Genomic DNA, 14,279 nt, shown 5'->3' on the forward strand with positions numbered 1-14,279 from the left:
AAATCAGAGAAAATAAAGATATAGAAAAAATTAAAGAGATTAAAAAAAAGAAGAAGAAAATAAAGAAGAAAATAAACTAGGAATATGACAAATGTTCCAGGTACCATCTCACACCTGGGATCTTCAGTTCAGCCAATCGCACCTCACTGTGTACTGTATCTAGTCAACCGCCGGTCCAATCAGAATGAGCCCTCCCTGCTAGGCGCTGTGCAATTGGTGGGGGGTTGGGTTGGCAAAAAAGGTGGGCGCACGGCGTGGTAGTCAGCACGGCACTGCCAGAGAGTCCTCCCAGGGGCGCAGGGGGGGCGGGAGGGAAACGTGTGGGGGGACGCTGCCCAGTTTCCATGATGTCAAGACAGTTCACTGGCGGTGGCCAGGCTCAGCGAGGGATAGAGGGGGGAAAGGGGCAGAGACATCAGTCCTGGCCCTGAAGGAACATCATCTTGCAGTCCCTGATGAGATGGCCTGTGAGTAGCCGGAATGATCCTTGCCTTTTATCGTGAGAGGCAGGCAGGACCCTATGTCCACCAGTAGCAAGCTGCAGCAATACCACCACCCAATACTTGGAATCCAGGTGATGACTCCAGTAACTGGGGAGGGAGTCCTCTCACTGAGTGGGATCATGGAGCCTCTGATGAAGGTAGCCTGGGGGTAGTAGGTGAATATCCCCAGGACCTGGTGCACATTCAGCAGCAAGGTCAGAATACTTTTCTTCGGAGAGTTGTGGGTGGCATCTCCTCAGGGACTCCAGCTGAGACAGTGGTTCCAGTCAGGTGGATGAAATGAGTCCCTGCCTCCAGGGATGGAGGAGAAGTTGGAGCAACCAACATGCTGCCCTTCACCATGGACAACAGGGACCAAAGGAAAGTCCATCTGATGAGCAAGTGGTGATACATGGGCTGGGCTGTCATCAGCATTAAATCCCCGGGGCTCAGACCCTAGACTCCTCTGCATGGTTTCTAGTCGTCACAGCTTAAGTAGAGGGTCCCATTCAGTGTTTTACGGCATGGCACTGCGATCACAAACTTTAGGAGGTCTTGGTGCCCTAGATGGGGATCCCAACAGTCTGTAGCAAACAAGGCAACCCACAGTCCTCAAAAGGGCAAGGGCATGTGGGCAAGCGCCCCAGCACTGGCACAAGCTCTTCTTGGGGTGTCCCAAATAGGGAGATGATGCAAGTCCACCCCTTTCCAAATGTTTTTTGCTTGCTCAATACAAGTCTCTCCAGAACAGTTCTTCTTGGCCCCCTGATGTAAGCAAGACAGGGAGGCAAAAGGGGGCCCATCACAGAAGCCCATATACATGCCCCCCTCTGGCCAAGACACCTGGATAGCAGACTTGGCTCTGATTGGGCAGCTCAGTAGCAGCGGGTGGGTCCAGAGGAAGAGGCGGCATCAGCGATTGGCCAGTTGGGCAGGGTTATATTTTACGGGCGGATTACCGTACATGAGGTACTTGGACAAAGTTTTACGGGGAAGAAGGACCTTGTAATAAATAATATTCTGCACATCAAATCACTTTCACCGGCCCCCACCCCCGCAACACACACCAGAAAAAGGCTACACACACAACAGTCCCTCCCACCCTGTTGGCCCACTCCTAAACCCAGCTAATTCTTTCTCAATTACTTGAAGAGCCAAGAAGACTTCGCTGGCTCTGATGGGGGAAGCCCCCTGAACTGGGTGCAGGACACAAGATAACAATATGCCAAAAAGGAGGTAGAGGGATCAGGTCACAGACAACTGAGAAGGAGCCTTGTGGATCACAAGTGCTGGCTTCTAAGTAGCTACATCTCTGCAATGAGACCACTAGGGGGCAGAGGAGGAACAAAAACGTCTCAGCATGGCTGGTCTGGTGAGAACCACCAATGTCCACTAGATGGCGTTGGGCTCCATCAGGCTTTTAAAAAGGAGGGAAAGCTAAAGGAGTTACCACCAGGAAAAGCTTGGGAAGACAGCAGGAATAGCTGAACATGAATCTTAAGGGGCCATTATCAGACTTTCCAGTTAGACATCCAGAGTCTGGGCACTATTTCCCCAACAAAGAAAGGAGAATGATTGAGCCCTGTCCCCATCACAAGGGGTATCCCTTGCTAACCAGCGAATTCTCTCTTGGCCTATCCTGATCCATGACCCTGCCTCATCCCTCCTTTAAGTTAACCCACTGTGTAAGAGGGATCACTAGAGTGGTCTACTCTTTCCCCTAGGTCCATTCCTGCCCACCCACCCCAACAGGTGGCTTGGATGTTTACCTCTTTCTTCTCCTCATCTTCAGCACTGCCCTCTGGGCGATCATCATTGCTGACTTGGTCTGCAATGGGTATGGGAGGTTCTGGAACATCATTTTCAGGTCTGTTTTCACTTGTGTCCATGGTCACTTCCTCCTTCTCCTCACTGACAGGAGGGGGGAGAGGTTGAGGTGGGGGGCAGAAAAGAACCAAGGGGAAGAGAGAGCAAGATGTTAGTTACTGGGTCAGGAAACACCCATGCCTCATCACTTGGGTGGGATTAGGAGGGCTGCTTTTCAGATCAAGGTTAGAGACCTTGTCCCAATGGGAAAAGTGGGAAACAGATTTTCCTTGGGGGAAGAGCGTGGATCACAGCAACCACATCCACCCACTGCCCAGATGAGTTAAAGTTGTTATTTGTGGGGTTAGGACTTTAACTGTTCTCAAATAATAACTCACCAGAGTACTCTTAATTAAGGACAAACACCCTCCCCTGAAAATAGTCCCATAAAAGTGACTGTGATTTGTCCACAACCCTGTGGCCTTAGTCTCCCTGGCCAAAGACACCTTTATGTGGCAAAGCTGCATGAGAAACTAAGGGAAGCCCGATTCCCTGAAAAAGATAAGAATGGCCACGGCTGTGGCAAACAAGCCTGACCTGTGTTTAATCAACTGCTTAATAAGTAAAGGCCTGCTGACCCTCAGGATCTGGAGACACCAGCATGGAGAAACTAGTAGGGGTGAGGGCTGCAGGGAAGAAGCAGGCCTGGCGAAGGTTCAAGCTTCAAGGAACCCTCTCTCATCCAAAAGGAAAAATGAAAACTGCTGAATAGAGTACAAGAGCTCAGAGAAGATTAGGGCCACTTTTACCTGCTAAGAGTTGTAGAAACTGTTCTTACATTCGGCTTTCACCCAGTTTCTCCCACTCCCTCATTCCAACTTTCAAGTAATAAAGACAGCAGGCCTCCTAGTCAGGACACGCCCTCCCCCACACAGGCAGCTTCCCCCCATGAACACCAAACCCACTCTCCCACTCTTAATCTCCCAAGTTAGCTCCCATTTCAGGAAAAGAATACCAGAGATCCACTTCAGATAAACTATCTTTCCACCTTTGATTTCTACCTTCATCCCTAACTTGTATCTCAAATCTCACCCGCTCTACCACCCAAAAACTGGGCCAAAAAAACCAAGATGACCAGAGGCCTAAGTCTCAGGAGAGGGGAAACCAAGCCTCCCAGGCCAATAACCACCAGCAGAAAAGTCAGCATTCCCAACAGGCTGACTGACACCCAGAGGTCAGAAGAACCTCCCTAGAGCAGTCAAGGAGGGATGTACTAGGGGGTTAGGGGGAGGGGAAAATTGGAACTGTGCCCCCAGCTAACAGGCCCCCACAGAAAACACGAGCTTGAACTGCTTACATCTAGAGAAAAGGCTTATACAAAAAAAAAAAAAAATACATATATATATATATATACACACACACACGTGTATATATATATATATATATACATATATATATATATATGTATATTTCCCACACAGAAAGGGCAAGTGGAGCCAATTAGAAACTGGGCAGGAAGGACAAAGGGGGAAAGCAGAATGACTGAAAACAAACCAAAACGAAAGACGGAATGAAAGCCATGAGGAAGAGAAGGAAGATGAAGGGAGCCAGAGCGGTGGGGAAAAGGCATACATGGAAATGTGAAGCTCTCACCCTTCTTTGCTTTCTGATAACATGATTTTTTTTCTCCCCCTGGAAGTGCTGTTTATCCCTTTCTGGAATGGAAGAAATAAAAACCAAACAAAAAAAAAAATCCTAAAAAAATTAAAAACAAAAACAAAAACACACCTTCCTTGTCCCAAGATCCCACCACCTCCTCCCCAGCCACCCGATCCAGAGAGAGAAAATTGAGATGTAGCAACCGGGGATCCAAAAAATGGTAAATGGAAGGGGAGGTGGTGGTGGTGCGGGGAGGCTAAAACAGATCTGGCTTTTAAGAGATAAGCGTTAAGTCCTCACGGCAAACCCCGAGTTCGGCTGGATTGATCTCTCTGGAGAAGGAGGAAGAGGGCCAGGCTGCTGGTAGTGGCTGGCTCTATTGTATTGGCGGAGCGGCAGCGATCAGCCGGAGACATGCAGGGGAGCCATCTTGCCACTTACCCAGCAGCCCGTGTGCGCGGATGGGGGAGGGCCCTGCTGCAGCAGGGGAGGAGAAAGAAGAGGGAGGGAGCTGAGTGAGCAAGGTTCTTATCCTTTGGCAGGCCACAGGGAGCTGACTGCTAGCGGGAGAGGCCTGGCCTTCTTTTCTCAGGTTACAGCAGCTACAGAAGCCTAACCCCCCAGGGCTGGGGTGCTCCCTCCTGGTCTTCCCAGGGGGCAGGGGAGGAGGCTGGGTGGAGGACATAGAAAGTTACAGCTGCTTGATTGGAAGATTCCAGAAAATAGAAGGCAGGCAAACAGTAGAGGTGGGAGTGAAAAAGGATTAAATAAGAATGATAAAGCCAAAGCTGAAGTGATTAAAGAAGAATGGTAATGAAAGCTGGATACAGGGTGGGGCATGAGGAATGTTTTAAGTGCCTACCACCCTCTATCCAGGAATCTAGGCAGGGAACACTGAAACCAGACCAGCCAGTCAGATGCTGCAGGTAGGGAAGCAGGATGGGAATTGTCACTATCCAATCACTACAGTAACTGGCTGCTCACTCCGACAATTACCACGTGTTACTACTCCAACATGTCCTTGTCCCAGGATGGTGGAGGGAACTGGATAAGCAGGGAAAGTTCTTTTTTGAATTACCAGTAGATGGGGGACAGGGGGTGGTGTCTCTGAAGAGATGACAGACAACTTTGTTTCACAGAGTCTTTAATAAGGTCACCCTGCCCCAGGGTCCACTGGGGCCAGAAAAAGAAAGGATAAACAGGGCAAGGGGACCTTGGGTAGCTGAAGCTTGAAGGCCACTTGAAGCAAGGGCTCCAAGGTGAGGCTCTAAAGTAGATAAGATAGTGAAGTGAGAGTGCTGTTATATATGCGGCGGGGGAGATCAGCTGGGGAAGAAAGTGATTGGGAACTAAGCAGAAAATATTAATCATGGGAATCTTCACTAGACCAAATGTGAAGTGGGAACCAGATGCTAATAATTCAAAAAGTGCTCCGTAGATACTCAAAATGCTTATTTGTTGACTGCAGAGATATTTCTTTTGTATTCTAGTGGCAGCAGTTTAACACTAAAACAAACTTCTGGCCGGGCGCGGTGGCTCAAGCCTGTAATCCCAGCACTTTGGGAGGCCGAGGCGGGTGGATCACGAGGTCAAGAGATCGAGACCATCCTGGTCAACATGGTGAAACCCCGTCTCTACTAAAAATACAAAAAAATTAGCTGGGCATGGTGGCACATGCCTATAATCCCAGCGACTCAGGAGGCTGAGGCAGGAGAATTGCCTGAACCCAGGAGGCGGAGGTTGCGGTGAGCCGAGATCGCGCCATTGCACTCTAGCCTGGGTAACGAGAGTGAGACTCCGTCTCAAAAAAAAAAAAAAAAAAAACTTCTGAGAACCAAAGCTCAGTGTCTCATGTAACACGTGCTTTTAGCTAGGAATGAAATTTTCTCCTCGTGGCTTAAAATCTTACACTTACAACGCCAACTGCAGGCTAAAGTGGCCATATTTATGCATTACTTTAGATGTTCCCTTTCACATAGTGGTCCCTGTCTGCTCAGAGTCAGGGTGAAGACTCTGGAGTCAGACTGGCTAGCTCCATCCTGTTACAAGTTGTGTGACAGTAGGCAAGTTCCTGGTTCTGCGTATCTGTTTTGTAATCTGTAAAGGGGGAATAATAACAATGCCTATTTCATGGAACAGCGGAATAAGTGTTAACTCTTAAGAGTCTGGCTTGGAGGACACCCCAAGTGAAGGTACAGATATATGTAAAACATGTATACACTTAATAGGCCATTATCTCATTTGATGCCACCTCTGAGACTTTGAGTTTCCTCAAATAGACTGCTTGTTCTCCGAGGCAAAGCCATTAGGTGATTGGCACAACAGGTTTTCACCAATGCCCTTATCACTCTGTATAATAACTGCTACTTTACCTGCCCCTGGTCTCCACCCTGCATAATTCCTCAAGGGGAGGGATTGCATCTCTTGGCCCCTTAGGGCCTAACACAAAGTAATATTCCCTACTTCTGAATTAGCGTGTCATTGACAGTACCAAGCGGTCACTTACTAAATGCTCCCTAACCTATAAATTTTATTGAAAAAAAATTTTTTGGCCAGGTGCGGTGGCTTACACCTGTAATGCCAGCACGTTGTAATGCCAGGCTGAGGTGGGCAGATCACCTGAGGATGGGAGTTTGAGACTAGCCTGACCAACATGGTGAAACCCTGTGTCTACTAAAAATACAAAAATCAGCCGGGTGTGGGTGGTACATGCCTGTAATAGCAGCTATTTGGGAGGCTGAGGCAGGAGAATGGCTTCAACCCAGGAGACCAAGGTTGCAGTGAGCCGAGATCGCTTCATTGCACTCCAGCCTCGGCAAACAAAAGTAAAACTCTGTCTCCTTTTTTTTTTTTTTTTAAGAAGTGTCAAGTCGTTGGAACATAAGGAGTGAAACTGTCTCAAAAAAAAAGAAAAAAAGAAAAAAATTTTTTATAGAATCCCCACAAAGAATGTTATGCCACAGAAAATGTTACCTTCAGCCATCCTCAAATAAAATGCTGTTTATCCACTGTCCTAAAATACTTTCTGCTAATACGCCTCTCCAGAAGCAGCTGACTTTGAGCAATTTTGTTATTGAAAATCCTACTTCCTTTTTTTAAGAATAAGAATTTTACCACGCTCTCCTTTGCCCTCTTAAGACATAGGAGGCTGTGTTTTCTATTTCCCCACGATCAATTCTGTGGGACCCAAAAATTCTGAACATTTTATTTTCAGTCGATAATGAGGGCTGGTGTGGTGGCTAATGCCTGTAATTCCAATTCCAACACTTTCGGAGGCTGAGATGGGAGGATTGCTTGAGACGAGCCTAGCCAACACGGTGAAACCCCATCTCTACCAAAAACACAAAAATTAGCTGGGTGTGGTGGCCCGCATCTGTAGTCCTAGCTGCTCGGGAGGCTGAGGTACGATAATTACTTGAACCCAGGAGGAGGAGGTTGCAGTGAGCAGAGATTGCTCCACTGCACTCCAGCCTGGGTGAGAGTGAAACTGTCTCCAAAAAAAAAGAAGACAGTGAGGAATCCTTGAAACTGTCCCCAAAATGGACTCTACTTGCTAGACTAGAACCAAAGCCTTGTTAACTATGTGTCAGAGCCCGACACAGCTTAATAGTCTTGTAATTGCATGGAATAAGCGGTAAGGATATCTACCCATGATTAAACAATACACAATGCATTTATAGCCCAGAAGAAAAGGACTGTACTACTAAGAGGCTAATAATATCACATTACAATTCATATGTGAATATGAATGAGATTCAGAGAAGCTAATGGAAAAGGAAATTCCTATAGGCATATTTCTTTAAATTTTAGTTCTTATGAAAATTCATGAGGAGCTGAAGAACTGGTATGAAAATTTAATAAGAAACAGTGGGACTAGATACCTTCAGGAGCATAATGGTCCCAAGATAACCAAGAACAGTATGATTTTGGGGTATATGGCCTTAGATAATTTCTCAGTAGAGGGAACTATTGATGACAACAAATTGTGCTTTTTCATGCATCATTTGGGATACTGGCATTGTATGTCTCCTGGGGAATATCAATTACACTGTCATATTGGCTTAAGGAACTATCACCTTCCTCCTACACAGACAGAAGGACAAACATGCATTATACCAAGAGCCTAAAGCTGCTACTGCCTATGAAGTTTGTGCATACAGGAAGGCTGTACTGAGGAAAATCCAGCTCTGAATTAACTACAGCTGAATGATACAGTTGCCCACACAAACAACTCCCCTCTTTCCTTTCTTTCTCTATTTTTTTTTCTTTTAAGTAAAAAGAGAATACCATTATTTTCTGCTGTATGGGTACATTTTTGTTATACCCAGAGTTTTGAACATGGCTCAACTGAAACAGGACTGAGGACCCACAAATTTCTGCTCCAAGCAATGAAAAAGACACCTTACCTCATAAATTTAGAATTCCTGAGGCACAATCAGAATCAGAATGGATTTAACCAAATACAGCAAAAAAGTCAATCTCTTCCAAGTGGTGACAGGTCCTTGAAGTCTAATTTTTTTTTTTTTTTTAATACATTACTGCTCTGTTTTTTAGAGTTGTATGACTTCTTGTTGAGACAGACAAAAACCAAGGTTAGGCCATAAATGGTCTTATCCATTTTTTTTTTTTTTGAGACAGAGAGTTTTGCTTTTGTTGCCCAGGCTGGAGTGCAATGGCTTGATCTCAGCTCTCTGACTCCTGGGTTCAAGTCTCCTGTCTCAGCCTCCCAAGTAGGTGGGATTATAGGCATGCACCATCATGCCCAGCTAATTTTGTATTTTTAGTACATATGGGGTTTCACCATGTTGGTGAGGCTGGTCCCAAACTCCTGACCTCAGATGATCTACCCACCTCGGACTCCCAAAGTGCTGGGATTACAAGCTTGAGCCACCATGTCCGGCCAAGCCATAAATGGTCTTTCCCATTTAGCATTGTTGATTCCACCTTAAAAATTGGAGGGGCGAGAGACCTGGAATGGTGGTGTTAACCAGTCATGGTAGGGCCTCCAGAAATGTACGCAACCTTCTCAAAGATTCATTTACCAGATCCAATGCCTATGGGTTTAGGCCTTTAGGCATGCCATTTTGTTAGGCTGTTGAACAAACCATCTGGTAGGCAGTTAGAAAGCAGCTACGAGTAATGTGTGTGAACTGTTCCTCAGTGGAGACTACTTCTCTATACACTACTCCACTGAAGCTGACCTAGGTAACAATGGACAATCCAAACATTTGCCCAAGACGCCACTTGCCTATCACCTTATTAAAATCAATGTGATTATATTATCTCAGTCACAAAATGAAGATCAAAACCACCTTTACCTGGGGGAGGGGGAACCTCAATGACTCCAAGCTTCATGTGCCCTGGACTTGCATGGGAATATCCAGAAAAAAAGCTGCTTCAAAACAAAACAAAATGCCTTTCTGTTGCTAGCAGCTCATAAACCCACAGAATGTTAAGGCTAGCAAAGAGCTTTCCAGAAAATCATCTTCTTCCCAAGGTGCATAGGAAGCAGTTCCTCAGGTCTGATTAGCAGCAGGGCTGTCAATACCCACTTCAAAACTGCCATTTCACAAAGGACATGCTTTTGTAAAATTGTATGTAAAATGTACCTCCATGGAACTGGGAGGAGGTGGGCAGGTACTACGTCTGGCAGAGGTATATGGAAGAGAAAATGTCACCCTATTTCCTCATCGATGTTGTAGCTGGGGAATCCTGAACACCTTCCAGAATCCGCCGAGCATTCACTTTATGGTCCTAGAAGAAAAACCCTTTTCCAAAGGATAATGTACCCATTCCAGAAGGGAAACACAAAAAATTTCAAGGGAAATAAGAGTGAACTTTTGGCTGCCAAACAAAAAAAAGGTAATGGCCACAAGATGGCAGCAGAGGCAAGACTATCAGAATGGACAAGGCTATATCCCTAAAGAGTATATCGCCAGGCAAAAGCTATATAGTAAGGTCTACAAAACTATCATTAAAGTCATAGGCATGAGATATGACATGAAATAAATCATGTCACCTGCCCACTACCCTCCAAAAGTATAGTTTGAAGCTCTCAGAAGAGTGTAAATTATTAGACAATTACATATAGGGGAAAATCATATTGGTAGCATTATTGTTAAAATGGCATAAAAACAAGCATAGAATAACTTTACGCCAAGTCTACACAGGACATTCTACAAAGCAGTTCAGGGTTCCTGATGTCTAAAAGCTAAGCAATCTTACTCCCACAGGCTTCATGTTTTTTTCATTTCGCATGAGATGCTGAAGCCAGAAATTCTGGTTCACCGGCTTCTTAATTTATAATACCTATCTGAGAAGAATGAACACCTACTTAATTACAAATTTAACCTGATATATGTATTTCTCTAGGACTTAAAGATTTAAAAACTCAATTTAGGTGGGGCACAGTGGCTCCCACCTGTAATCCTGGCATTTTGGGAGGCCAAGGCAGGTGGATCACAAGATCAAGAGATAGAGACAATCACAGCCAACATGGTGAAACCCTGTCTCTACTAAAACTCTACTAAAAATCCAAAAATTAACTGGGTGTGGTGCACGCATCTGTAATCCCAGTTACTCAGGAGGCTGAGGTAGGAGAATCGCTTGAACCTGGGAGGTAGAGGTTGCAGTGAGCCAAGATGGTGCCACTCTAACTCCAGCCTGGCGACAAAGCGAGACTCCATCTCAAAAAGAAAGAGACAGACCTCCTCACATTAATTGTATAAATTTTAACTTCAATCAAATGGTCTTAAGGGCCCAGGAATAAACTTCTTACTTGATAGAACTTTATATTTAGCTGTATTGTACGCTGTAAGAACTAGGGTATCCTAACATAACTAGGGGAAATGCACAAACTAAAAAATAGCACCCAGCTGTGCCTTTCTGTATTAAGACCCTCAATATTCTTTACTAAACTGGGTTCCTGGGTAAATGTGAGTTAAAAATTAAGATGCCCTGAGTCAATTCCCTTACCTGGTTTTGAGTGTGGAAGCAGAAGCTTCTATTGCCTGAACCATAAAGGAGCTGACTATTTTGGCTGGATGATCCCAGGTGTGTTTTCCTTATGCCCCTGATGACCACTTTTCAGGTTACCTTAAAGGTGGCAGCTCCCAACATAGTAATTGAAGTGTAGCCTTTGTCCAGATAAAGCTCTGCCTTTATGTTTTAAAAGGAAACTAGGACTGCTTAGTCAAAGAACCCTAGGGAGCAAAGAACTATCGCACACTCGTAGTTCCTTGTTATACCCCGGTCGAGATATATCACTTACACAGTGTGATGAATCCTTTCTGATTCTGGGAGACGAGAGGTCTGAGTCTCTGAGGTTTGGGGCTGTGTGGCAGCTGGTGGCTCTGCCTCTTCAGCTTCACACTTCTTTGGGCTCCCCTGTCAGGAGATAGCAAAAACAAACATAGCAAAGTACTTAAATCTGCTTAGTTCCTTTTCTTCGACCTGGAGCCTGAAAAAGGCAGGGCAGGACATACACAGTACCAGCTCCACACACAGCCTTCTGTATCTTTATTATTTCATTTTACAATACGGAGTGGAATATGGCTTAAAAATAGGTACTTCAAGAATATCTATGGCAGCAACGATTTTATCAGAATTTTTTATTTTTTTTCCTTTTCCTCAGTGATCTTGTTCTGACAGAATTCTTTTTTGAGAGAACTGAGCAAAGGCTGCTTCCTTTTGGCAGATAAGAGGAGTCCTGAGGAAGAATTGACCCTGGGGGCCCTGAAGATAACCCTGCTCAGCCTCATGTAGAATTTCCATGAACCAGGGAGCTGGAAATGAGTTAAGAGAGATTAACAGGTATCCCCTACATTTCGACTGACCCTTGTCCAGACTTAACTTTTTAGTTTTATAGCAAAGACAAGAGGGAAGATCTTGCTTAACCCTCCATCTCTGTGTAGGGAGTGGTCACAATAGCCTACCCGCTCAGGCTGTAACCTCTGGGTCACATGCTTTTCAGCTGGCTCAGGCTGACTCAGACGCCTTGCTTGGACAGAGGATGAGGAGGACGAAGTCCTCTCCTTTGGCTCAAGGACCTGCAGTTCTGGCACTGGTGGAGTTGCAACCTCCTGACCAGAAGAGGGATCTTTGGTTTCAGTATAGCTGGTGCTGCTGTCCCTGGAGACTCCAGGGCTCAGAGACTAAAACAAAACAAAACATGTAACAAGGAAAATTATCGCATGTGGTATATATTCAGTACATTGCTGAGTTTTCCAGTTTCCATGGACCAAATTTTACACTTTGGACCTTTATGTCTGTTTACTCCCATTTAAGTTAGTGGCCTCCTTGTCTGCTTATTTAACAAATAATAGTTTTAACTAGGTGCTGGGTCCTGGGACACACATATAAAAAGGCATGCCCATACCCTCAAGAAGGTTACATCTAGTGGAGAAGATGAGTACGTAAATTCAATATTCTCTGGTATCAAAGGGACTTAAAATGAAAAAGAACTCCATTTTGGGAATCAATTGATTGAAAATTAGATTCTGAAATGAGGGGAAAGTAATCAGCAAAGGGGACTAAAGGAGGTTTTTTCTCTTCCTTCCAGAAATCATGACAGGTTCTCTAGGGGTTGAAATGAAAACCACTGGAATATGACAGAACATGAATACACCCAGGATTCTCTCATACTCACTTTTCTGCTGTTGCTTGATGCTGAACGAGAACGAGAACGAGAACGTGAACGTGAACGTGAACGTGAACGTGACCTGGACTCTGATGTTGATCTAGAGCCCATCTTGGGTGTACCACGAGGGTTGGCATGAGTACGTGCCTGGGCTACATCTCTCTGCTTGGATCTGAGAGGTGAATGAGACTGAGAACCTGAACTGTCAGGAGAGCGAGATCTTGATCTAGAACTGGAGGAGGAAGATGAGGAGGACCGGCTAGAGGATGAATCAGCTGACTGTTTCAATCTGTGACCTGGGAGAAGGGTATGAGAAGCTCTTCTGCCTTCCTTCTGTTCCAAAGATGGCTGTTTCAGAGACTCTTCAGTGATTCCTTTGGCCAATGCTAACTCTTCAATTTTCAGAGGGAGTAGCTGAGCAGATTTGTCTGACTCAGGTTCAAGACCCTTCCGGGCCAAGTAGTCAGACAGAGTGCTTTTCTGAACCAGAGGGAGGACACTCTCCTCTGGCATTTTCTCTGCTGGAGATTCTGCTTTGGTGTCTGCAGGACTTGACAAAGGAGACAGGCCTCCTACCAACTGGACAGTATGCCGAGATACTAATAGCTCCCTGGTTTCAGCATCTGTATTAGGAGGAGATAACTGAATGAGAACGGGGGGGGCCGGGCCTTCCATGGGCTCTACTTCTTCTTCACTATGGAGTTGTGTATGAGGTGGTGGAGAAGATGCTTCCTTGGTAAGTAAAGGTGGAGGAGTCTCTTCCTCGCTGGCAGTTTGCTCTGGCTGCACTACAAGTGGGGCCTTCTTTAGATCTTCAGTCAGTCGAGGAGGGGAAGGGGACTTTGATTTTTCTTTTAAGCCTTGTGAAGATTTTATTTCTCTTTCTTCCTCCTCAAGGGGAGATGTTTTCATTTCTTTCTCCTGCTGTTGTCTGGCCAAATGGCTTTTTCTAGCCTCTTCCTGGGATCTTGTAACTCTCCCTCCTCTCTCTAACACCTCCTGTTCCTGGGATCTTATTGTTTTGGGTCTGTCATCCATCATCTCCTCTGGTTTTACTCTGGGCATCTCTTCCCCCTCCTCTTCCTTAAGCTCTTTCAGGATTGGTGCCTCCCTAGATTTTTGTCCCTCATCATCATCTTCCTCCTCTTCATCATCTTCCTCCTCCTCCTCCTCCTCTTCTTCTTCTTCTGTTTTCAAACTTCGATCTGCTCTGACCCTCAAGTTTCTGGACGGTGTTTCTTGATCCTCTTCCTCCTCAGCAGGCTGGCTGCCCTCAGAGAGTTTAGCTGCTCTTGCCTGAAAGAATAGATATACAATGGCTCCAAATATTTGCTCACAATCAACAGATGAGACAAGGTATCTAATGAGACACCCCTAGGAAGGAGAAATTCAATGATATATACTGTCAGCAACAAAAACAGATGTGATGGGAGACACTCATGACTAATGTGGTCCTTAGAGGAATCAAAATAGAGTGACCAAAAGGAATATAATAATAAAGTACTTCTGGCCGGGCGCGGTGGCTCACACCTGTAATCCCAGCACTTTGGGAGGCCGAGGCGGGTGGATCACGAGGTCAAGAGATCGAGACCATCCTGGTCAACATGGTGAAACCCTGTCTCTACTAAAAACTACAAAACATTAGCTGGGCATGGCGGCGCGTGCCTGTAATCCCAGCCTCAGGAGGCTGAGGC

The 14,279-nt window shown here is 45.6% G+C and overlaps 1 protein-coding gene across 7 annotated transcripts in view; it reads right to left on the minus strand.

The window, feature by feature from the left end:
- ACIN1 (apoptotic chromatin condensation inducer 1) overlaps nt 1-14,279 on the minus strand; it is a 37,768-nt gene that overhangs the window by 8,283 nt on the left and 15,206 nt on the right. For 5 of the 7 annotated variants that reach the window (XM_017544521.2, XM_017544525.1, XM_017544524.1 and 2 more), the window contains 4 exons: nt 12,595-13,881; nt 11,882-12,100; nt 11,218-11,333; nt 2,252-2,393 (listed from right to left, as the gene is read on the minus strand). In XM_017544521.2, the coding sequence (XP_017400010.1) occupies nt 2,252-2,393; nt 11,218-11,333; nt 11,882-12,100; nt 12,595-13,881 (1,764 nt within the window). Of the gene's footprint in view, nt 1-2,251; nt 2,394-3,941; nt 4,409-11,217; nt 11,334-11,881; nt 12,101-12,594; nt 13,882-14,279 lie in introns of those variants that run through there. The other 2 variants (XM_017544526.2, XM_017544527.2) reach the window with 2 other exon arrangements.

The sequence above is a fragment of the Cebus imitator genome, unplaced genomic scaffold (assembly GCF_001604975.1).
Source record: "Cebus imitator isolate Cc_AM_T3 unplaced genomic scaffold, Cebus_imitator-1.0 Scaffold170, whole genome shotgun sequence".
NCBI classification, from domain to species: Eukaryota; Metazoa; Chordata; class Mammalia; order Primates; family Cebidae; genus Cebus; species Cebus imitator.